Source organism: Zeugodacus cucurbitae, chromosome 4, assembly GCF_028554725.1.
Source record: "Zeugodacus cucurbitae isolate PBARC_wt_2022May chromosome 4, idZeuCucr1.2, whole genome shotgun sequence".
In the NCBI taxonomy this organism is placed as follows: Eukaryota; Metazoa; Arthropoda; class Insecta; order Diptera; family Tephritidae; genus Zeugodacus; species Zeugodacus cucurbitae.
Genome location: NC_071669.1, coordinates 1833126 through 1857846, shown reverse-complemented (window position 1 = coordinate 1857846; position 24721 = coordinate 1833126). Strand labels below are relative to the sequence as shown.

Here is a 24721-nt window from a genome sequence, read left to right as displayed (position 1 = left end):
GGCTCTTTAAATATAAATATAGTTTTATTTCATTGCTCTTGGTATGAAAAAATAATTCTGAGTTTAAAAACGACTAGCCTCTCTTTTTTAAAACAACAATTCATCTATTTCCTCAATATATATTAAAGAGTTTCTCTTCAATTGTGATTTCCTTTATATCTGAGCTCACAATTCGCTCTATTACTCCAATGCTTGTTAATACATGCCAGCTGATTGCCATGTGCAGCAGGAAAGGCCCCCAAAACTCTGAAACTGAGCACCACAATTACTCTATAAGTGGAGAGCATTAAAAGTAGTTGAAATAGTGCCAATTCAGAGACTCTTTCTGAGCATACCCAAATGCATAGAATCTCACATACACTCAATACCGCCTGCTCACAGCGCACTCAGTTGCTTTACACTCAATTTTAGCGCACTAACGACTGAAGAATCTCATTTACTATTAACACTACTCAGCGTGTGCGCAATTCCAACTCAAACTAATCACCTATGCAACGGCTGGCTCCACTCAGCACTCTTATTTTCGCACTCGGAAAACATCTGTGCGTGCGCAAACGGAGAAGTGAAGAAAAAAATCAGCTGATTGCTGGAGCTGCCGGAACAGATGTTCCGCACGTTCAGCTGTGCGCTGTGACAGCTACAAAGAGAAAGAGTGTGAGAGCGCGAGGGTACTCATTGCTTAACGCATGGCGCATGGCCAAGAGTTGGGGCAACTGCATGCAGCACCTTTACACTCACTCAACTCGTTGGCACAAAGTCACTCATACAATTAAGTGCAAAACGACAATGGAACCGACACACGAACCAATGTTACGAAACGGTTTGTAGGTGCGTTGCATTGTGTCATCAGCGTAAGCGGAGAGTAGGGATCTGAAAGATACAAATCGTTAGCCGGTTGGTTGTTGTTAGTTTGGTTGGTTGATTGCTTGGTTGGACGGTCGGTCGGTTGGCTGTTTGGGTTGGTTTGCCTTGCTTTGCAGTGATGGCCCGTCTGTGTATGGAAAAAATCGTTGATTGTAACGGCCTGGGTAGCCCTATAAATAGCAGCACTTTGAGCCGGTCGGATCCAGTAGCTTCGTAACAACTCTGCTGGTTAAACGTAACGTGGAAATTGGTTTGTGTAGAACAAGAAGAGGAACAATTTTTTTTTGAAAAGAACACAAATAACCGCAACACAGCACGACTACGAAGACGACGTACGACGACCACGACGACGACAGTTCACAGGCAGAGCATTACAAGCAACCAAAAATAGACAAATGACAAAGGACCGCAGTAAATTGCTTTGAATACAGTTTTTAGTAAAATCGGTAAACGGTCAAAAACTAAGTTTCAACCGAAAATCTGTTATTCGAAGTAAAAAAAGTAAAACTGTTAATTTCACAAAGGCAATAAACCAGCCAGCCAGCAAGAACAGACTTGACAAATAAACCAAGCAACCAAATCCATAGACATTCAAGCGAAAATCAAGCCATATTTTCAAGCTTTCTTCAATCAACACACACACACACACACCCATATGCGCAACACACAGACAACCGCAACGGAAAACAGCTGACATATGCAATTTTCACTGAGTTTGTTTGAGGCGATGTAATTGCGAAATTTATGGTGTGAAATTCTATTGAGCCAGCCTTCGTACGATGCACCGCATTAAATAGAACAAATTAAGAAAAAAAACAACAACAACAGACAACAATTCAACAAAAGCTCAAAACGTAAATAATAAATAAATAGCCCCAAACAGCGCTCGCGCTGTCCAATTTGCAAGCAATAAAATCGGTTCACTTAACGAGCGGCGAAAGATGAAAATGTGAAATTTCGAAAATTCAGCAAAGTCCATAAATTAAATTTTTACAGCAGAAAAGTTCTTAAATTAGCACCAAAGTCAGTAGGAAAAGCATTAAGCAAGCACACACAGAGAGAGAGAGAGAGCGAGTAAGTACCCCATTGACAGCGGCAGGCGCAAGAAAACCAGTCAGGAAGCTACCGAACAACAACAACAAGTAACAACCATTTCAACACGTACCAGCGAGCGAGTGCTCAGCAGTAACAGCCACAGCAACAGCGGCATGAAATGAGTGGAAAGCAAATCAGCTGCAAGCAGTCCGAGCAGTGCAGTGAGTGAGAGCGAGGCTCCAAACGTACAAGCGACAGCTCCAGCCAAAGCAAGGCACGTAAGCGCTGAGCAGCAGCAGCAGTGTAACCGGAGCAAACGAGTGAGACCGCAGCGACGCTTTTGAGCCAAAACAGCAGACCACCGAGCCTTGGAGCTTAGTGCCAGCAACAGCAGCAGTCAGTAGCAGCTGAGAGTGCGTCGAGTAAGCAACGTCTGTGAAATTGGTGCAAGACGACGTAGAGGAGCTCGCGCAAAGCAACGGAACTTAGCAAAGACGAGACGACGACAACGACGTGGTACATAGCCAGCCAGCCAGCCAACCGGCCACACGACGCACAGCCAAAGACAAGCAAAGCTACTGTTGTACAATCAGCCGGCGAAAGGCTGTGTAACGCTGAGGAGAAACGTCGAGCCCAAAAAAAAAAACTTGAAAAGCTGTGTACGTTATGTTTTCGAGCAGAAGGAAGTGGCATTTGTGAAATAAATCCATTTTCCCAAACAGTGGTGCAAAGCAACCCACAGAAAGCAGGAAAGCAGTCGAATTTGCCATTGAAATTGTGGTCGCAGCCGGAAAAAGTGCAGACGGTTTTCTGCTTGTTGTAACGCTAAAATAGAACTCACACAGCGGCACACAGCCAAAGTGCGTGAAAGGAAAAAAGGCAACGAAAAAGCAGCGAAGCAGACGCAAAGCCACAATAAAAGAGTGCCCCAAGAAACCGCAGTAACGAAGAAAACGAAAAAAAAAAACAAATCAAGGCGCAGATAAAAAGCACAAAAGAGCCGACAAAGCGCAGCGGAAAGGCGAAAATATTTTACAACAAAGTGCAGTTGTAGTGTGCAGACAAATTTCCGGCCTACGTGCAGAAGACGTCGAGCAAACGTAAAGAAAACAAGCAGAAACCAGTGCGAAAAGGCTAAAAACCACAAATTTAAGAAATAATAAAAAAGAAATTAAGTGATATTTTAGTGCTGTGAATGAGACGAAACGGAGTTGACGACGAAGCCTACAAAGCGTAGACACAAGCAGTTACCAAGCAGCTGAGCAAAAAAGCAAAGAAACTCCCACGGGACAGGCAGCCGTTGAGACCGAGACAAAATTAAGCAGAAAAACGCCGAAAAAGTGACAAATTTTACAAAATTTCTAGTGACAAGCAGGCAGTGTAAATTAGTAGAAGCCTCTGTGCAATTCGGGAAATTTATGTGAAAAGTTTACGTGGCGTTGATTTTAACGGTAGCGGCTCAAAAGTGGCGTATTGCAACTTGCGAAAGCGTAAAACAACACACAAGTTCAGGGAAACAAATCATTTCATTTTTTAAAAAATTAAAAATACTTAAAAACTTAACCAATAACACACACAAATTAATTAAATACAATAACAATAAAAAGCGAGCAATTAATAGAAGAAACGGTTGAAAATAGGCAGCAAGCGGTGTGCTGAAATTATTGCAGAAAATCTACGAGTGCGCGTACAAAATTCGCCAAAATGTAAATTAAATTTCGAGAAAAGCGAAAGATACACGCGTGTTTCAGGCGAGCAAGACACTGAGGCAGATATTTACAAAGCAACCGCACGCAACGAGATAACAGTTAATTAGTGTAAACTTAAATGGGAAGCAGCGGTGGAACTAGTACACAACTACTCCTTTTTTAACGCCTTTTTAAACAAGAATTAAAATAATAAATAATAATAAAAAATAATAAATATTACACAACAAACAAATTACAACAAATTACAAAGTAATGCAAAAGTAGCGATAAACAAAATAAAATGTTTTAATAAATAATAAAACACAAACTAAAATAAAATGCAAAAACGCAGCAAAAGCAACTTAGAATAACAAATTGAAGCCAGTGTCAGAGCAGAGACAATTTCAAATTGCACTTAGTTGTTATTTTCCAATTTCGTTTTTGTTAACTAAAGCATAAAGCATAAAAAAATTACAAAAAAAAAATCTACTAATAGACACAACAACAAATAATCATTAATGTTTAATAATTGTTAATTAAATCATAAAAGCGAAGAAACTCAGCTGCGTTTTGACCAAAGTGAAACTTCGAGCGACGACAAAGCAGACCGCAGACCGCAGAACGGTTTTCAAAACGCACTTGAGACGGCAGTGAAGTTTGAGGAGAGTAACAGGAGTTAAAATCGTGATTTGTGCCGTTTCTTGCATGCTTTCTTCAAACCTGTGTGTCTTTCATTTTAATTAAGAAAAGTAACCGGAAACAGAAACGAAAACAATTTTTGTGATTAAAGTGCATTTCTCTAAGCGTAATCTAATTGAGGCAGTAAGAAATCATACATTATATAACTAAGCAGTAAATTAAAAAAATAACCACACAACAACAACACCAAAAAACACACGACGCTCAAAAGCAAACAGAAAACAAAAAAAAAATTGCGTAAAATTGTTAATTTTGTTTTTCAACTATCCCCCACGTTCGCTGCAGTCCGCTGCAGCGCCAACAACATTAAAATTGGCAACACTACAACAACACGCTACCACAACCACACAACCACAGCAGCAGCAGCAGCAGCAGCTACGGGCACTGCAGCAACAGCGGAAGCGGCACCAACACCAGTCAACGCCGGCAGCAGCATCACACCCACCACCACAAGCATTAAGAATCTCTTTGCGCTTGTCAGCACCGCCAGCGCCGTCAGCGCCGCTGTCGACATACCGCCCAGTCCGGTCACGGAGGCAGCCGTCGAGGCGACCACAGTCGATCAGCACAGCAGCGGCTACTTGGACGCGGCGGCTGTTGCCCAACGTCGGCAACAGCAGCGACACAGCGCCAACGGTGAGCGTGCCAGAAGTGTTGCGGCAGCAGCGCAACAGGAGCGAAAGCGGTTTGGAGCGCAGGCTAAAGGCGCGCCTGAAAGTGAAGTCGCGAACGAAGTGGAAACGGAAACAGCGCGGCGACGCGTGGTCAGCGCGAGCGCCAATAGTGATATTGACGACGACAGCGAGGCTGAAGTGGAGCACAGCGAAGCGGCGCCTGCAGACGCGACTGTGTTGGACGAATTGACGCTGGCCGGTGCGGAGCGTGAGCGCGACGACGACGCGTACGGCGACTTCGAGGCACAATTCGAGCTGGACGCCGAGCTGGATCGTCACGCCAACGATTTGATCCACATCGATCAGGTCTTCGAGGAGCTGCGCCAGAAAATGGAAGTGCTCTCAGTACAAAATCAATATCAGGGACAATTCGGTGTCATCGGTTCAAGCAAAGTGAAAGGTGAGTACGGATTTTAGACTTCTTTTATATTTTTTAAATGTGTTATAAATGTTTTTAACTTCTAAATGTTGGAATTTCTCGTGAAAATCGTATGAATTTGCAAATTGTGGTAAAACGATTTTCATTGGCAGCAAACTTTTCCGATTTCCAAAGCTTTTCGTAGTTTGGCTATTTTTGGTGTTTCTCACATGCATTTCCTCAAATTATCTATGGGTGTGTGTCGAAAATCGAAATATGACTGACTTTCAGTTAGTTGTGAATTTCAGGTGAAATTGTTGTGAAATTATGATTTTTGACTGGTTTTGAAAGAAGAAATGTGTGATTTTTGAAGTTATTCTTATTCTTTTATCAGCATAAACTTAGTAATATCAAGTTCATAGCAATTATTCGCAATTTTTAATAAAATTAAATTTAATGAAAAGTAAAGTCAGAAGTCAGTTAGTCAGAAAATATTTCGATATTTTTTCTAATATTTTTAAAACGTATTTAGAAATTGTCAAAAAATATAAAAAGCATTTTTTTGAATTTTCGAAAATAATGTAATTCGAATGATTTTCTTTAAAAAAAATATTAATGAATTTACCAAAACAAAAAGTAGATTTTCAGATTTTTCGATACATTAATTTGTTATCAAGACTTTTAGTAAACTTCATATACATATTTATTTAAAATTTAAATTAAAATCAAATTAATAATTTTTAATGAACCTCTAATTAAATCATTTCGCTTAATTTTGAACGAAATTGTTACACCGAAATTCTTTTCACACCTCTCACACTCAATTATCGTGTTAATTTTATTGTTAATTAAATCAACTCCCATTTTTTTATTGCCAAATCGAGCATTCTGCTTTTTATGTGAGCAATAATTAAATTAAGTCATTTTCACACTTGCTATTTGAGACCGTTTTTCAGCGTTCGAGCGTGTAATATTTTGATAAAACAAACTCCATTATTGTCATTAAGTTATTTAATTGTAATAATTAGCATTTAATTTGCATTTTTTGCGCCTTGACAAATTGAATTATTGTTTATTAAATAAATTAAGCAATTTTCGCGTTCAATTTTCAAAGTAAAGTAATTGCATCCGGTCAATGACACAGTTTTATGCTGAATACATAATTATTTTGTTATTTTTTTTCGAGTAATTATATTGGTTTTTAACGTTAAACGCTTGTTGTTGATTTTTTTCGAAACGAAATTATAAAAAAAATATAATTAAATGAATGTAAATAATCTAATTAGGTGAGATTTTTTTTGAAGTGAATTCAAAAAATTATAATAAATATAAATAATTTAATTAGAAGAATTATATGTACATATGTTTAATATGAAAGGTCGAAATTTCATAAAAAAATGTTAAAATATTAAATTGAAAAAAAAATATTGTGAAAAATGTTGAAATTCGAAATTGAGACAGAGTAGTGTTCGAAAAATCATTTTTTTTAATTTTCAAAAAAAAATTGAATAAAAAAATACATAGTTTTGAGTAATATTACTAACGAACTTCAAAATTGCAACTGTCACAATTTTACCGTCATATGTTTTCAAACCTTCAGTCTAACATCAAACTTCGATTTCCAATCCACTGTAGTATAGTTCTAATTACAATTATAATCAACTCAGCGAAAGTATGCCAAAAATCAGTTAATCAACTCAGTATTTTTGTGCTTTTTTGTTGCTTTTGTTGTTTCTGTATAAATTACATGCTTGGATTTTGTAATGATTTTTTCATGAAGTGGTGTGTAGTCAATTTTCAAGCCAACAAGCTGTTTTCATTAATATTATTTTTCGGTTGATTAACGGCGACACCATAGCCACTCTGACACACACACACACACTTAGAAAGACACAAAAGCAAGCGTACTCATATGCTAAGCACATATGCATATAATTCATAACGCAGAGTAGTTGCATATGCACAGGCTCACACAAACAGAGACACATACATATGCATTTATATGAGTTAATAGAATTTTCCATCCACTAATGTACCGCTAGTAGCAAAGCCTGTTAGTCCGCCAAAGTGGACTAAATGACTTTATAGTTAGTTGCCTTTATTCCAAACTGCCAGCACTCCCCTTTGACCGCCTGCGCCGCGGCGACAAACTTGTTTTCGCCTCTGAGTTGAATTTGAATCATCGCAAACACACAAATATATTTTTTATGACTGCGTGTGTGTTTGGACTTGCGTTTGAGTGTGTGTGCACAATAGAGTCTTCAAATTTCAGGGTCAAAACGGCTTCAGCTGCGAAGCGCCCATTAAATGAAAATGATATATGACCACCACTTCACACATGACACTCCGAGCTGTAACGCACCGCACGGCTTTGCACTTCGCTTAGCTCAACTCAGCTTAGCGCTACAGCTGCTTTGCTGAGTCCGTGTGTGTGTGTGACTATGTGTGTGTTTATGTGTCCATGCATGTCGAACCTTTCTTTCTTTTTTTATTTTATTTTTTGAAAATATTCAATTTCATTGTTTCATACAATACCGCGATTTATTATATTTTTTTGTTTTTGCTTTGCTTTTGCTGCTTTAACCTTTTGTCAGCGGCGACAGAAATTCGAAATTCGGTTAGCTTCCGAACTGGATAGAATTTTAGGTGTAATTTGAGCGCCACTTAGAACAAAAGCGGACATGAAATGTATTACGCAAAAGCACAAATGCTTGTGTGTATGAAGAAACGATAAAAAAAATTAAATATAAAATATTAAAAATAAAAAAATAAAAATTAAAGTGCAAAAAAAACTTAAAATTAAAAAAAATATAAAAAAAAATTAAAAAAATAATAATAATTTAAAAAAATAAAAAAAATTTAAAAGAATATTAAAAGAAAAAATTAAATAAAAAAAATAATAAAAAAAATTTAAAAAATTAAAATAATATTAAAAGATAAATTAAATAAAAAAAATTAAAAAATATTAAAATAAATGAAATATATATAATAAAATATATAAATATAAATAAATAAAAAAAATTAAAAAAAGGTAATTTAAAAAATATAAAAAAATTAAAAAATATTAAATGAAAAAAAAATAAAAACAATATTAAATAATTAATTAAAAAAGAAATTAAAACATATAAAAAAAATTAAGTAAAAAAGTAATTCCAAAAAATATAAAAAAATAAAAAAAATAAAAAGAAAAAAATTAGACAAAAAAAGTATTTTTAATTAAAAAATATATAAAAATTTGAATAATTCTGAAAATAAAAAAAAAATTTTTTCATAAAACCGCCGAAAACACTAATCACTCGCTCCACTATTAAATGAAAAAAATTAAATAAAAAAGTAATTAAAATAAAATATAAAAAAAAAATTAAATAAAAAGGTAATTTCAAGAAATATTTAAAAAAATATAAAAATATAAAAAATTAAAAAATATTAAAAGAAAAAAATAAAACAAAAAAATTTAAATTTAAAAATTTAAAAAAGTGAATAACTACTGAAAATAAAAAATAAATTTTTTTCATAAAACCGCTAAAAACACTAATCACTCACTGAAAAAACAAAAAAAAACACTTCATCGCCGCTTTTGTTCTTACGCTAATTGCTGCCAGCGAATATTGTAAATAAAAAACTAAAAATAATTTGCTAATTGTTTAGACTATCGGACTATTGGGCGCTTAGCAACGCTTCGGGGAATTCCCTGATTGCCACAAAATCATTCGCAAAAAAAAGGGGAAACGAAAGTAAAAAGTGCGGCAGAACAGCAGATAAATTGCCGCTTTTTGTTTAGGCGAAAACTGTTTGCGGAATTTTTTTCCGACTGTTTCCAAGCGGATTCGCGCAGTTGGGCAATAACTTGCCACAGATTATTATCAGCTGTTTATAAAGTGTAGAAAAAAATATTGGAAATTGTATTGAATTAAAACAGAAAAAGAGCGCTTAGTGAGAAAAGTGAAGAACAGCGTAAGAATTTTTTGGAAAAATATTCGGAAACACATGACCTGCGCGCAATTAAGAATTTCAAATGAATTTATATTTTTATTAACAATTTGTTTAGACTACTTCAGCGGCGCGGCGCGTAGGTGCTGACACGCGTTTCACTATATTTAGCAGCTAATAGCAACAACTCAAGCACTCATAAGGTAGCAGCAATCGTGCCGATTTTTGCGGTATTTCGCGGAATTTCCCAATTTCATAAGCGTTTTGTGCTAAAAAATGAAAAATAAGAAATCATTGGAGAAATTGTGAAAAAATTAGAATAAAAAAAAAGTGATATGTATTAGGCCTTCTGGGAAATTTTTTCTAGGTGAAAAATTATTCTTTATTTTTTTTTTAATTAGGATTTTGCAGAAAAATGATTTTAGCTTGAAGTGAATTCGATTGTGAAACACAAAATTTTAGTAAATGTTAAACTCAGGTGGCGTGAGTTGCGAATTTCGTTGGAAAATCGAGAGCTAGTGGGTTAACTTAAACTAAAAGAATAAAGAATAACAAATTAGAATTACTCATAGCTTTTAAAGTGCCTCAAGGGGTTCCCATATACTGTATAGTACTTTCAGTTGGGTTTCGTAACTTTAAACTGATATTAGCTTTGAGACCGTGTGATTTTTTTCCTATTTCCAAACATAATGAGAACCTTAAAGGAAGTCGTTTTAAAAGCATAGATGAAATCGCTGAAGGATCTAAAGGCTAACCTAAAAATCGAGTTTGAGAAGTATATGATATCGAAAGGGAACTATTTTGAAAACAAAAATACATTTTTCAAAAAACGAAAATTCCCGTTATTTTTTGAACACATCTCGTAATTAAAGTCAATGGTAGATTTCCAGAATTTACGGATTCTTAAGACCTTTCAAAAATATAATAAAAGCTTTTTAAACAATTTTTATGTAAACCTCGTGGACTCCATCAATACGTTTGTATGAATAAAGCCTTAAGGGGCACACCTAGTGTGATGGCCTAAAAAAAAGGTGATTTTGGGGAATTTTTATTAAAAAACAATAACTTTTGAAGAAAAAAATTAAATATTTTTTAAGTTATAGTCGATCTCCAACGGCGGGAAAAAGGTCCTTCACTGCTGCAGTGATTCCGGCCTTATCCGTGGATGTTTTTAAAGGTGTAATCTACCGAAATATGAACAAAAACAAAAATCGATTTTTTTGAAATGTCACACTAGGTGTGCCCTTTAATAGCCGAAATATTGTTTAAATTTACATTTAAAAAATAATAATCCAACAACAAGTGTAAATTATAAGTATTCCCATCGCATCAAAAAACTAATTCCATGTGACAAACTAGCATTGAATGCCTCCAATTTCACCACTTCCAACTAAATGTATTAAAAATGCACAAAATTCCTCTCCAGCGAGTCGCAAGCCAAACAGGAAAACCCAAAAATATAAAAGTGTGACTTTCAAACTTTATGGCAAAATACACATTTCAGCTTATGCAAAAGTCTATTCTAAAGCGTGTGTGGAGGCATTGTAATATCTCCCGCAAATACCCAACACACCCAGCCACACTGACTGAAACTGAATGAATTTTAAAATTTAATCAACCACACCTCCGAAAGGAAGCAACGAAATACCAGAGAGGAAAAAAATGAAACCACAAATCCACCAAAAACGCAAAAAAAAAATCTAAAAACTAAATCAAAAATGCAGAATTGTTAAGCTACAGCTTGCGGAGGTGCGGGTGTGTGTGTGTGAGTCGCCATTGGATTATATACAGCCAACTAGTGTGCTGCGGCCTTTTGTGGCACTTAGTAACCGAAATACGCTCCAACAACACTACACACACACTCACTCGAACTCGGTTGTGGAGTAATCGCCTTGTGTGGCTTTGCACCGCAATCGTATGCGCCCGGTTGATGCTATTATAAAGTCGCTGGCCAAACAAGTATGACATGACGCTCCAGGGATTATGCAACTTCCTGTTAATCCTGTCACTTGGGCGAGCTCGAGACAGATTCACCAACGCTGCTACGCTTCGGTGTCTACATATGTGTATGTGTGTGTGTGTGTGTATGTGTGTGAGTTGGCTTGTAGTTCTACACACCTAAATTCTAGTGTCGAGCCGAGTGGAGTCGAGTGGCGCACACAAAAAGCAACTTTGAATGAAAGCGTCGAGTGGCGAGCGGCAAATGGAAAAAGGAAGCCAAAGTGAATTGATAAAAGCAGCAGCAGGATAAAATGGTAGCGCCGAAAGGCTGATGGTAAACCAACTGAGTGCGGCACAGACACACACAGGCAGTGGAGGTGTAGTGTGGCAGCAGGAAAAAGAAGAAAAAAAGCTGTTGGCAATTGAAATCCACACCGAAAAAAGTAGTGTGCAAAGTTTGATGAGCGATGGCGGCGCAGGTGGAGGGCGCGGTGCGGCAATGGATTACCAGAGGCGCGCACTCGTCGGCTGTGGCAAGCTTTCTAACGACACAGACCGGCAGTCAGCTCAAGCGGTGCTGCGCCGCTGTGTCAATTGTGGTACTTTAACCCTAGTGTTCGTTAGAGGGCGCGTCTCAATGTCGCTCGACAAGACTACCCGCCGGTATATAGTACATACCTCGCATTGTCCGCCCCCACTCTGTTTCAGCCAAAACAAATTATGGTTCATCGTCGCAATTGCCGGGCTACGTTGGCTACAACTGATCGCTCTTTCAATTGGAAGGAAAAAAATGGAACTTCGAGCGCGTCGGTCGCGCGGCTGCATGTGCTCCATAGTACGCCTGTGTGCTTCGTTGCCAAGTTGGCCACGGCGTGTGGACTCTCGTCTTTTTTAGCGGCGCTATCAGCTGACTGCCTGGCTGCCTCATCAGCGCATTCTTGGCTCCTTCACAGGCACTCTCTATCGCCACTTGCGGCTCATCCACCGCACCGCGCCGCTCCGTATGTTCGTCCGGTTTTTGTGGTTTTGAAAATTGCAGTCAATTTAATTTCATGTCTGACTGCGTCCACGCCAACTTGTTAGACCCCCCGCTGCCACAACCACACGTAGTACGCTTTGAAGTCGCTACCGTTTTTTTTTTTCGCTGTAACTTTTATTTTTGTTGTAATACTTATTTGCATGTGCGAGCTCACTGACACACTCACACACGCGCATACATGAGCATGCTGTTGCCCGCATAAATTACACACTTTATTGCCGAGTGTACGCATTCAGCGGAAAAAAACAGAAAAAAGGATGTGTCGTCTGAAGGACATTTGCATACAAACGTTTCGACGTGCGCGCTCCAGCACACACACCCCTTCTGTGCTGCCTGCTCGCCTCGCCTGTGTTTTACGTCATCGCTCTTGTCGTTGTCCTTTGAAACCTTTGAATTCGCTCGGTTGCCGAGCGCGTGGCGGCAGTGCAGCTGTATCAAGCCAACGCGGTAACGCCACGGCCCACTGCATTGTTGTGCGACGCAGCTGCCGCCGCCAGCGCCTGCCAACCCAAACCCGCTAGCGGCAGCCCGGCAGCTCAATTAACTATTGAGTTTTTGTCAAACTTTTCTTGTTCAGCACACATTCACGCGCAGCGCAAATTGCATAGCGCTCACTGCCAGCCGCCATGGCCAACTCTGCTGCGTTCTATGCCAAAAAAAAAAAATTACGAAAATTACACACAAACGACTTATGTCTATATGGAAATCGGCTAGCACACCCACGAGTCCACACTCACACATGCAAAGTGACATACTCGCTTGTTGTGCCAAATTTTATTTGTGTTTTTGAGTGTTCGCGTGCCTCACTCACTCGCTTGTTTGTTTGAAGTGTTTCGTGTGACGCGCAAGTCGAAAGTACCAGTGTTTCGAGATTATACATAATTCTATGATAATTTTGGGAAAAAAAATTATAAATGATGACTTGAAGATCATTTAAGGCAGTAGTCTGCTTTACATTCTTCAAAAAATCGATTTTTCTGTTTTGTTTTAAATCTCTTCCAAAACTATCCAAGAATATGTCTTTAAAATTCCAGAATCCAATTCGACATATTTTCACAGCTAGAGCAGTTTTAGTGGCCGAGCGTCGAGCAGGTGCGAATGCTCAGGCAGACCTTTAAAGCGCGTTTTCTCGAGTTTTCATTTTCACAAGTGTTAGAAAACGGTGCCGGCGATAACAAAAAGAATATATGTCCGATCGAAAAAAACCAAAGTGATCTAGCTTCAGCATTAAAATATCTTCTTTTTGAACTAGATAAAAGCAGCTGAACTTGGACAAAAGTATTATTCAAACTACTTGTTTTGCAACTGAAAGTCAATTTTTTTCTTAAAAAAGTGAATTTTTTTAAACTTCGAAAAAAACTGGAATTTTATAACTTCTTCGGTATTTTTTTTAGTTCATAAAGAAAAGAAACTTATAAACATTAAAAAAAATTTGGTTCGACTGTTTCAGATGCATCGCACGACCTCCATCACCGGCACCGATTTACAAGTGCAGACTCCAGGCGCTCCAGAAAAATACTAACAACTTTGAAAAAATTTCAATATTTTTTAATAATATATATTGTTTTTTAAGCCTTAAATATAGTACACTGTGGTCTTAAAATTCCGTTTACCGCAATTATTTCCTTCCCTTTCAAAAAAAAAAAAAATTGCTAAAAACCGCTTTTTTTCGGCTTCTAAAGCAGACTACTGCCTTAATAAACGCGAGTGGTTATTCAAGACATCTACAGCTCTCTATTTGACGTTCCATGGTAGTCAGATCTGGAACGGATCCAATTTATATCCGGTCGAAGAATTTCTTTCTATCTTTCTGTATTCTCACCTTCCCTGAATTTGGCTCCAAATGTAACTTATGCTGTTTTGAAGCAGCTTCTCTTCTTAATTATGATATTAATAATGACAAATCAGTTGCAGATGATAGAAAATATATAAAAATCTTCATATGAGTCTCTTTATAAATAATTTATGAAACAAGTCTTCCACAAGTGTTTTGAGACTAAGAGCTTTGGATGTATAATGGCAACTTATTGGTGCTGGATTCCATTACTTCTCCTAACTAAATCTAGAATTCTACCAAAGCCTTCATTTCTAATAAAAGCTTGACTTTTTGTTAATGTAAAAGCTTTCAAATTTTTTTGATCAATTTCTCAGCGAAAATGCACCACTGTTGGTCGCGCGCGTAGACATGCCATGATGCAATAATCATTTACATATTTTTCTGGTTAATGCGAGTTGTTTGCTATTTTTTTATTACTAATATTTTTTGTTGTTTGCGCTGTTGTTGTTGTTGCTGAGCTATTCTTGCTGACATATCATCATTGCACTCCCACTGACATTATACTATATGTAAGCCAGTTTGTTTCTTTAAAGGTATGTTTGTGTGTCTGTGTCTGTGCCGCAGCCATGTGCAATTTTGCTTTTGTCAAGTCAAAACAACGACTGACAACAACAGCAATTGACTTGTGTCACATGTTGTTGTTGGCGCACAGCTGTGGCTAGTCTGGCTCTTGCCAAGTTTTGCGCCACCACCCGCTGACATTTACATATGTATAGCTGACAAACACACGCACACATATACAAATGTCTATATATCTATATCTATATATATATATATATACATATATATAGACATATATGTATATATATATGTCTATGTATGTTTGTTTATGTATTTTGTCGTCTCTGTGTGTCTCCATTATTTAATCCTTCCTTTTGCGCTGTTGATGAACGTGTGTGTGTTGGCAATTAAAACAGGAAAAATATACAAAATATGGCAAACAAAAGAAATTTGCTGTAAGAACAGCAGTTGGCAACAACAACAACAAAGCCAACTAGAAAACAAAGCGCACCGCCGCTGTGTCTAATGAAATTTCACCTTCGCCTTGTCGAACCGCGCCGCGCCGCGCCGCACCGCAGCGAACAGAATGAATTATAAATCTCGCTGTGTGTATGCGCCGGGACCGCCTGCTTATCCGCACGCTTGTCAGCTTGACATGTTGTTGCTTATTGTTTGCATATTTGTTGCTATTGTTGGCGGCTATATACATACATATGTACGTTGATGAAGCCACCATAAAAGCTCATTGCCACAAAGCGCTGCATGAATACGGCCGCTTGTACATATGTATGTATGTATATGCATATGAGCTGTTCCTAATACGGTGCAAATTGTTTGTTGTTGTTGTGGTTGTTGCTTTCGCTGCTGCTTCTTCTTTTTTTGCTGCTGCTCTTCAAAATTAATATAATTTTTCATTGACTGTTGCTAACGAAACTGTCGCTCATTGCGATTGTTGATTTTGCTTTTGTTGTTGTTGTACGCTGCCATGAATGGTGTTGCTATTGTTGTTGCTGTAATTGTTGCTTAAGCTTATTGCCAATACAGTGAATGAACTGCAGTCTGCTAAAATGCATTTATGCTCATGTGAACGAGCAGCAAAAGGAATATGCAAACACATACATAGATACATACATACATCTATATATGTAAATATAGATATATATGTAAATATAGTATATACATATGTATGTAAATGCAGAAAAAGTAGACATAGCAATTATTAATATAATACAACTAAATAGCTGAGCTTAACAATTTTAAATATGCGACTGGAGAGGCAGAACTTCGATATCAGCCTTCTCCTGCATGATATGAAAAAAGCTCAAGTTAGGCTGTTCTCCTGTGGTAGGAGACTCTGGGCAGCTGGTCTACAATACTAAGCATGCCAGCCGCTATAAATACTCGTAATTGACGCAGTTAAAAGCAGAAGAAGAGCAACCAAAAGTAGACAAAGTATTGCAAATAGCTGTATGGCAACAATCATAAGCTCAAAGAAATTACAACAATAGCATATACATAGTACTTGAGCGAATATGGCAAGAAAAATTTCGCATATTTATCAATGTGGCAGCAATTTGTCCATTTTTTTCTTCTGCTTGAAAGCGGTGTAATGGGTGTAATGAAAGCAGCTGTAGAACTCAGATGGACATACATATATACTTAAATACATACATATATGTATTACCTATATATATATACATATGTAAGCTGGTAATAATATAAAGTACATAAGAAAACCAATAACAACCTGCCATAAGGTATTGACAGCAAATTCGTTCGTACGAAGCTTGACCGTCCATACATTCAACCGTCCGTCTGCAATTAGTTCTACATACATATTTACATATATACTTACAAGAACAAAAAAAAAAATATTCTAACATTTGCCTATTTATTGTACTACATATCCAATAAGGTAGTGCATTGTAACGCCGCATTTGCTTTCTAAACGCTTAACAGCTGAGCAATGAAGCTTAACGTGCGGCGTTGTCGTTCGCTTCAGCTAATTTTTCATTTATTCTATATTTGCTTTGGGTTTTCATTATAATTATTTTTCCAATTCAACTCGAGCGTAACAAAAATTGGTGCTGTTGCCAACTGCCCAATAAATACAATTATATTTACATACATACATATGTACATACTCAGTTGCTAGTGCTTTGTACGTGTTTGGCAGAGAAATTTCTTGCATTTTTCACGTTTTAATATTTCATTAAATTGGTTTTATAAGCACAAAAATTCAATTTTCATACATTTATTCAATAATTATTGCTTAAAGGGCAATTAGTACCATAATTTGTAAAAGAAAATGAAAAAAAAAAATTTAAATTGAAAACAAAATATTAAAATTAAAATAATAAATAAATTTTTTTTATTATTTGTTAAAATTAATTTTTTTTTATTAATTGTTAAAATTAATTTTTTTTTATTAATTGTTAAAATTAATTTCTTATTGTTAATTGTTAAAATTAATTTCTTATTATTAATTATCAAAATGAATTGTTTTTTATTAATTATTGAAATTATTTTTTTTATTAATTATTAAAATTAATTTTTTTTTTATAAACTATTAAAATTAATTTTTTTATTAATTGTTAAAATTTTTTTTTTATGAATTATTAAAATTAATTTTTTTTATTAATTATTAAAATTAATTTTTTTTATTAATTGTTAAAACTAATTTTTTTATAAATATTTTATAATTAATTTTTTATTATTAATTAGCAAAATAATTTTTTTTATTAATTATTAAAATTACTTTTTTTTATTAATTGTTAAAATAATTTTTTTATTAGTTATTAAAATTAATTTTTTTTATAAACTATTAATATTAATTTTTTTTATTAATTGTCAAAATTAATTTTTTCATTAATGATCAAAATTAATTTTTTTATTAATTGTTAAAATTACTTTTTTTTTTATTAATTGTTAAAATTATTTTTTTTTATAAATATTTTATAATTAATTTTTTATTATTAATTAGCCAAATAATTTTTTTTTATTAATTGTTAAATTACTTTTTTTTATTAATAATTAAAATTACTTTTTTTTATTAATTGTTAAAATAATTTTTTTATTAGTTATTAAAATTAATTTTTTTTATAAACTATTAATATTAATTTTTTTTTATAAACTGTTAAAATTAATTTTTTTTATTAATTGTCAAAATTAATTTTTTTATTAATTGTTAAAATTACTTTTTTTTATTAATTATTAAAATTACTTTTTTTTATTAATTGTTAAATAATTTTTTTATTATTTATTAAAATTAATTTTTTTATTCATTATTAAAATAAATTTTTTTTATTAATTATTAAAATTAATTTTTTTTATTAATTGTTAAAATAAATTTTTTTTATTAAATGTTAAAATAAATTTTTTTTATTAATTATTAAAATTAATTTTTTTTATTAAATGTTAAAATAAATTTTTTATTATTTTAACAATTTTAATTTTAACAATTTAATTTTTTATTAATTATTAAAACTAATATTTTTTATTGATTATTAAATTTTTTTTTTTGTATTACCCAATTTTCATAAATCATGATTTTCATGCCTTTTTATTACAATATTTTAATGAATTTTACACTTCAATATTTTCTACATAATTTTCATATTTCTATACTCCTTAATTGTATCAAAAATTATATTAAATATATCTTTGTCATGAACTAGTACTGTCTCAAAATGAACTACATATGGACCAGTCTGTTAAACACCCAACCTTCACATAAAGAACGCAGCAACAGCCACTATTTCGTTAAACAAAAGTTACCTAACCCTAAAACTTAAATAACACGTACTCTTACATACATACATATATATATATGTCTACAAACATACATATCTATATATGTAAAATGCATTATGTGCATGAGTGTTAGTGCGAGCGATCCAATGTGAGTTAGCATGTAATGTAAGTGCTCGCTCATCTTCACTTTCAATATTTACACTGGCACACCTACATAACACTGTCATAGCACAAACAAACACACACTCACACACTCTCTTTAACATGGCAATGAGTACATGTGTGCAACAACAATGAAGTGAAATGTTGGAACGAGCGAGTAAATAAATGTTAAAGCAAACGAGCAAATGTCACGCAAGCACGTCAAAGACACGCCACCTAAAGAAAGAACGGCTGATTTCCAGCTGAGTTGCCAGGTGATTTCGTCTCATCCCCACCAACAACCAAACACCGCACACCGACGTAGCATTACACTTGTTGTACAAACAACAAATCAGCTGTTTTCCGACAAACAGCTGTTCCCTGGCACCAACTGCAGTCTTCTCCGCAGGTTTATGTGTGTGTGTAAGTGCAGCGCCTGCGCGCTGTTAAGGAGAGCCAGAGAGCGCTAACATTTATCAGCGCTGCAAATGTCAGAATGCTGTTAACCATTGTTAAAGCACTATTAATCACAGCTAAGCACTGTGGCGCTGCAAATGCAATGTATGTAAACACGTGTTGTTGTGATTAATTTCACTTTCGTTGGCCGTCAGCTGTTGGCTGTCGTGTTTTTTACACGCTTTCTAACAGCTGTTACACGCTGTACTGTACAGTACATAATTATTAGGGGATTTTGTCTGTAGAGTAATGTAAATACGAGCGCTGTTACTGCGACCTTTGGACACTCCTCTGCGCTGTGCGCGTTAACATAATGTTTGGGGAATGGGTCGTGTGTGTCGGCGCACAGCTGTTTCTTATTTACATATACCATATACCATATATATACAGCGCTATATGCGAAGGCATTCTAAGTGAGCAAGTAGCCGGCCGGTGTAATGTGCGCATGCTGCTGCCTATGTATCGTGGAAAATTTAGCAAAAGTGGAATTAGCAGTGAGAATAGCGAATATTGACGTTTAGAAGCGAATTTATTAAGAAATTTCGAAAAAAATCGCGATTTGCCACAGGCCTTAAGTGATTTGTGTTTGAAAAGGAAGTGAATTGACAAACTCATAGAAAATTGAAATCTTGTACAGAGTGCAGCGTGTGTCTTGCGGGAAACGAGCTCAGATGACAAATTTTATAGCAATTACACATTTACAAGCTCACACGCCTTTAGCGACCAAAATTATGCCTTGCCGATACGGTTGTATGTATAGAAAATAGAATATATATTTGTGTGTAGTAGCCTCAGCTGTCAGCTGAAATCCTTCTTCCTTTAGTTTCCTCCATTAATTTGTGTCGCAAAGTTTCGTAGAAGACTCCCAGCTCTCTTTAAGTCCACGGCCTACTAATTAATTTAATTTTAATTTGTATTTCCTATATACCTACATAAATATGGCAACTTGTCAATTGCCAGAACCGAAAAGAAAAGAAAATCTAATTAATTCTATACTTCTGTTCTCTGCTTTCAATCGATAGACTGGGCGAGTCCGCTAACGCCACCACCACCAACCACAACACAATTGCCAACAACCGGCAATCAATTGACCAGCGACAACGTTGTGCACAATCAACGCAACAACAGCAACAATAGAAGCATAAGCTATAATCAGCAAGAGTACGCAGAGGAGGAGGAGGAGGAGGAGGACGAGGCGCAGCAGCAGCCGGCGCTGCAGCTGTACGCTGAAGACGCGGAAGAGGGTGGAGACGTTGTGGACGGCGGCAATTGGTCAGCGCCACAGAAGACGCATCAACACGAACCGCAGCGACAGCATCACTTCTACTATAACAATCACCATTACGGTGGAGCCCAATACAACAACCAACACCACCACCACCAACAACAACAACATCACCACCATCACCAATACCACCAACACCACTACAATCACTTGGAACATCACGACAACAATTACCACCATTATCAGCAAAAGGAACAGCAACAGCAACAGCAACAACAACAACAAAAACACTATACGGAACAACAACAAAAGCGCGCAGCGCACGACAAACAGAAGAAAACACCGCCGACACACAGCGGCAAACAACCGGCTATGGAGGCCACTTACAACAACAATCTGTTCTACTATGAACCACCAGTAGCGGCCGGCATCACACCGACCGGCTCGCCAACGTCGGGCAGTTGTTTCGGCAGCGCCACTACCGACGTCGATATAGCCGCGGTCAATGAGCTGGCGCAGCGCGTGCAGACGGAGCTGCGGGATGCGAAGAAACGCCACCTGGACTGCACCGAAGTCTCGCTGCCATATGATCTCATGCCGCGCATTGCGGCCGAAATAATCAAGGCTTCGGAGCGGGAACCGTGTGGCGTGCGCGGCTGCTCGCTGTACATCGATTTCGAGTGTGAGCCCAGCAATGTGAGGTGAGTGCGTGGACTGCAATTAATGTAAACTAACCTCAAAACAACGCAAGTGCAATACTCACACATCTCTTTTCTATAATCCACAGACGCATTGCCTCGTTCAAAGTGGACGACTGCACTGTCTCCACATTCGAGCTGTATCTCACGCTGAAGCAGGACAAGAGCGGCTGGACTTCGCTGTTGCCACAGTTTATCAAGTAAGTAGCACATTTGGTATGCTTTCAAAGCTGCTTTCTCTTAACTGTTCTTAATAAAAAATTGTCACACCAAACTCTCGCTTTCATTGCAGAAACCTAACACGCAGCAACACCATTTTGATAAGCCCCGATTTCACGTTGACCAAGAACAAGCTCTACTCCTGCGATTAGTGCGCGTAAGCAGGCTTGTTCCAGCTGCGGTTTGGTTGCGAGAGGAGAGAATTCTTTTTTTTTTATTAACTTATGTATGCATACATTACCCATCCAGCGATCTCATTTATTCTCCCTCAGCGCAATCACACACCAAATTAACAACAAATTTACAACAATAATAATTAACCTAACCTAACCTAACAAAATGGAAGGACCTTGAACGAAGGGCATCAGAAATTGGTCAATTGCGTAGAATTAGCAGACTTATGTGCTATACATACAAACAAACACACATACATACATATATAGATATATGTTATTATTATTATGATTTCTTTAAATAATCAAATGGGCGTGGCTTTAACTACAACTACAAAGAAGATGACAAACATCAAACAATTACTACAACAAAACCAGGAACAACGCATAACGAGAATACTTTACTTTCTCAACAATCCCTCCGAATTTCATTATTTTAACTGAACACCACAAAACAAAGAAACGAAGAAGAAGAAGTCGAAAGAGGCAATAAGTAGAAAAAAAAACATGCAAAAAAAGCAAAAAATGAAGAAAAACGAAAAACTGAAAACCTAAAACGTACGCATAACGGCAAGGGGGCGAAAGGAGTTGGAAGTGTTTGAGAAAGAGAAGTGTGCTCACAGTTTTCACAACAAATCCCCCCAATTAAAATGAAAATGAAATAAACTTGGACCACAACACACGCTTTTCGTTACGCCGAACAACAATTTCGCAGTAATAGCAACAACAACAACAATAATATATAGCAAAAAAAAAACAAATACAACAATAAAGTGCAACAAATGCAAAATGAAAAATGCAAACAAACTAATTACAATACAGCAACAACAACAACAACATAAACAATAGAAAATATCAACAACCACAACAACAACAGTAACTGCATATGCAGTTAACAGCAGCTTAATTTGGACTGAAAACTCAAGAAAAAGGTGAATAGTGAAGCAAACAAGAAGGAGGAGGCGGAGGAGGAGGATGTGGAGTAGAAGTAGGAGGTAAGAAGAACGCACGAGTTGCGTTGCCGACAAATTACATATATATTCGCATAGCGTTAGTGCAGCGTTAGTACATACATACAAACATACACACACACAACCATACAAAGAAACAATACAAACAAACAACAACAAGCATGTGCATAAACGGTGCACATACGCTGACACACAAAGCAGCGCAGAGCAGAGCAAGTAAGCAAAGAGGAGAAGAGAAGCAGTAAAATTAGTGGCTACTATTTTTGGAAGACTGCATTCGTTTAGGTGAAGAAGCAAAGATAATATTTGTAATTTATAAAAGAAAACAAAAACACAAACAAAAACAAAAAAATTGATAACAAAAACAACAACAAAAAGTATAACAAAGCAACGGACGCCTTATGGCAGCGTCCAACACTGTATTTATGGTAGTATTACGTGAACAACAACAAAAACAACAAAACAAACAAATTAGAAAGCCTGCATGGCGACAGGCTGGCAAACAAACTGTTTAACTTATTTCCTTTTTCTATGCAATGAATGAACATTTAATGGCGATTTTTTTCAAAAAAACAAAAAACAAAAAACAAAAAACAAAAACAACTACAAAATTTTTTGGAAAAAAAAATAATCAAAAAAAAAGCAAATAAGAAACTCTTAAAACTTTAAGAAAATGCGATGCAAAAACGCAAAAACAAACAAAGTCGATGTGATATTAATTAATGATAACTAATTCGTAGTAAGAGAGAAACAAATTAAGATTAAATTAAATTTAAAGAAAACATAAAAAAAAACAAAACAATTTAACATTGGTATAAACACAAATTACAAAGAAAAAAAAACAGTTTTTGTTGTTATTATTATTCGTTTTTTTCTCAAAATTTTGGCTGAAAGTAATTATTCTAAAGTCTATAAAACAACAACAACAATAAGTAAAAGAATAACAGTGTGAGTGCTGGAAGTGTTGCAGCTGAGTTGCGGCGAAACAATGAAAGAACCACATAAGAATCGAAGAAAAAGCTGATTAGACGCTGAAGTTCACAATAGTTTCGAGATATCAAAGAATAATGAAAATGCGCTAGTGAGTCCAATTACTAAGGTATAAGCATGAGTGTCAACTTAGTGACCTATTGCAGCGGTTGGCAGTTGAGTTTCTGTGTCTATAAAGTTTACATTTATTTAAATTTTATTATTTATTAGTATTTTTTTTTATTCTTTATTAAAAGAAAATTTTAGCAAAAAAATAAATATTTGAAAAAATAAAATGAAATTTTTAAATAAATTTTTTTTCATCAAACATTTTTTTTTTGCATATTTGTCATCAAAATTTTTTAGATTTTTTTTTTATTTTTCAAAATAATAAATTTTCGAATACAATTTTTTTCATTAAAATTAAAAAAAAAATTGTCATAAATTAAAATCAATGAAAAAATTAAAAATCCAAAGTTTTTTATTCTTCATTAAAAGAAATTTTAGCAAAAAAATAAATATTTGTTGTAAATTTTTGAAAAAAAAAAAAATAAAAATTATAAAATTCAAAAAAATTATTTCAGCTTTTTTTTTAATTTTCCCAAATAATATATTTTAAATACAATTTTTTTTTAAATAACATTTTTTAATTACAATGTTTTTTATTAAATTTTTTTATACAATTTTTTTATTATTAATAATTAAATTAAAAATTAAAAAAAAGAATCATTAAAAATTTTATAATTTTTAAAAGTTTTTTATTCTTTATTGAAAGAAATTTATAAAATTCAAAAAAATTATTTCAGATTTTTTTTTTAATTTTCCAAAATAATATATTTTTAAATAAATTTTTTAATCAAAATTTTTTTTATTAAAGTTTTTTTTATTAAATTTTTTTATTATTAATTTTTTATTATCAATGAAAAAATTAAAAAAAAAAAAAATTAATAAAAAATTTATAATTTTATAGTTTTTAAAAGTTTTTTATTCTTCATTAAAAGAAATTTTAACAAAAAATAAATATTTGTTGCAAATTTTTGGAGTAATAAATATTACAAAATTCAAAAAAATTATTTCAGACTTTTTTTTAACTTTCCAAAATAATAAATTTTCGAATACATCTCTTCTATTAAAATTTTTTAAATGCATTGTTTCATAAAAAAAATTTTTTTAAATTTTTTTCATCAAAATTTTTTAGATTTTTTTTTTTATTTTCCAAAAAAAATAAATTTTCGAATAAAATTTTTTTCGTCTAACTTTTTTTTAAATTTTTTTCATCAAAATTTATTTTTTTTAATTTTTTTCATCAAAATTAAATAAAAAAATTTATTATAAATTAAAATAAATGAAAAAAATTTTATAATTTTTTAAAGACTCGAATTTCAACATCAACCGCAGTTTTTGTATTTCATTAAAGAGAAATTAACTCAGAAATGAAAAATCAAATGCTAATACTCACCAGTTGTTGCTTTGTGACGGTCTTCAGAAACGGTTTAAAATTTTTTTTATATAATTATTTGTTGATTATCATTTATTTAAAGCTTTATTAA

General features: G+C 34.6%; 1 protein-coding gene across 2 annotated transcripts; it reads left to right on the top strand.

Moving 5' to 3' along the window:
- Positions 1–985: 985 nt before the first annotated feature.
- LOC105219133 (TPR-containing protein DDB_G0280363) lies at positions 986–23004 on the top strand. Of its 2 annotated transcripts, none has more exons than XM_011195126.3 (4): positions 986–5360; positions 19939–20842; positions 20929–21039; positions 21132–23004. In XM_011195126.3, exons 1-4 carry the CDS (start codon positions 5291–5293, stop codon positions 21208–21210), a joined length of 1164 nt encoding a protein of 387 aa, XP_011193428.1. In that variant the 5' UTR covers positions 986–5290; the 3' UTR covers positions 21211–23004. The 2 variants fall into 2 exon arrangements, with proteins under 2 accessions (XP_011193428.1, XP_011193576.1); XM_011195274.3 differs by lacking the exon at positions 986–5360 and adding an exon at positions 19047–19666.
- The last annotated feature ends 1717 nt before the right edge of the window (positions 23005–24721 follow it).

What these genes read in the sequence shown, in the direction of transcription:
- LOC105219133 (XM_011195274.3), top strand. Translation starts at nt 19,588, where the DNA reads ATGACAAATTTTATAGCAATTACACATTTACAAGCTCACACGCCTTTA. An exon ending in TGTGAGCCCAGCAATGTGAG is followed by an intron (nt 20,843 to 20,928) that starts GTGAGTGCGTGG and finishes TATAATCCACAG; the next exon opens with ACGCATTGCCTCGTTCAAAG. An exon ending in CTGTTGCCACAGTTTATCAA is followed by an intron (nt 21,040 to 21,131) that starts GTAAGTAGCACA and finishes CTTTCATTGCAG; the next exon opens with AAACCTAACACGCAGCAACA.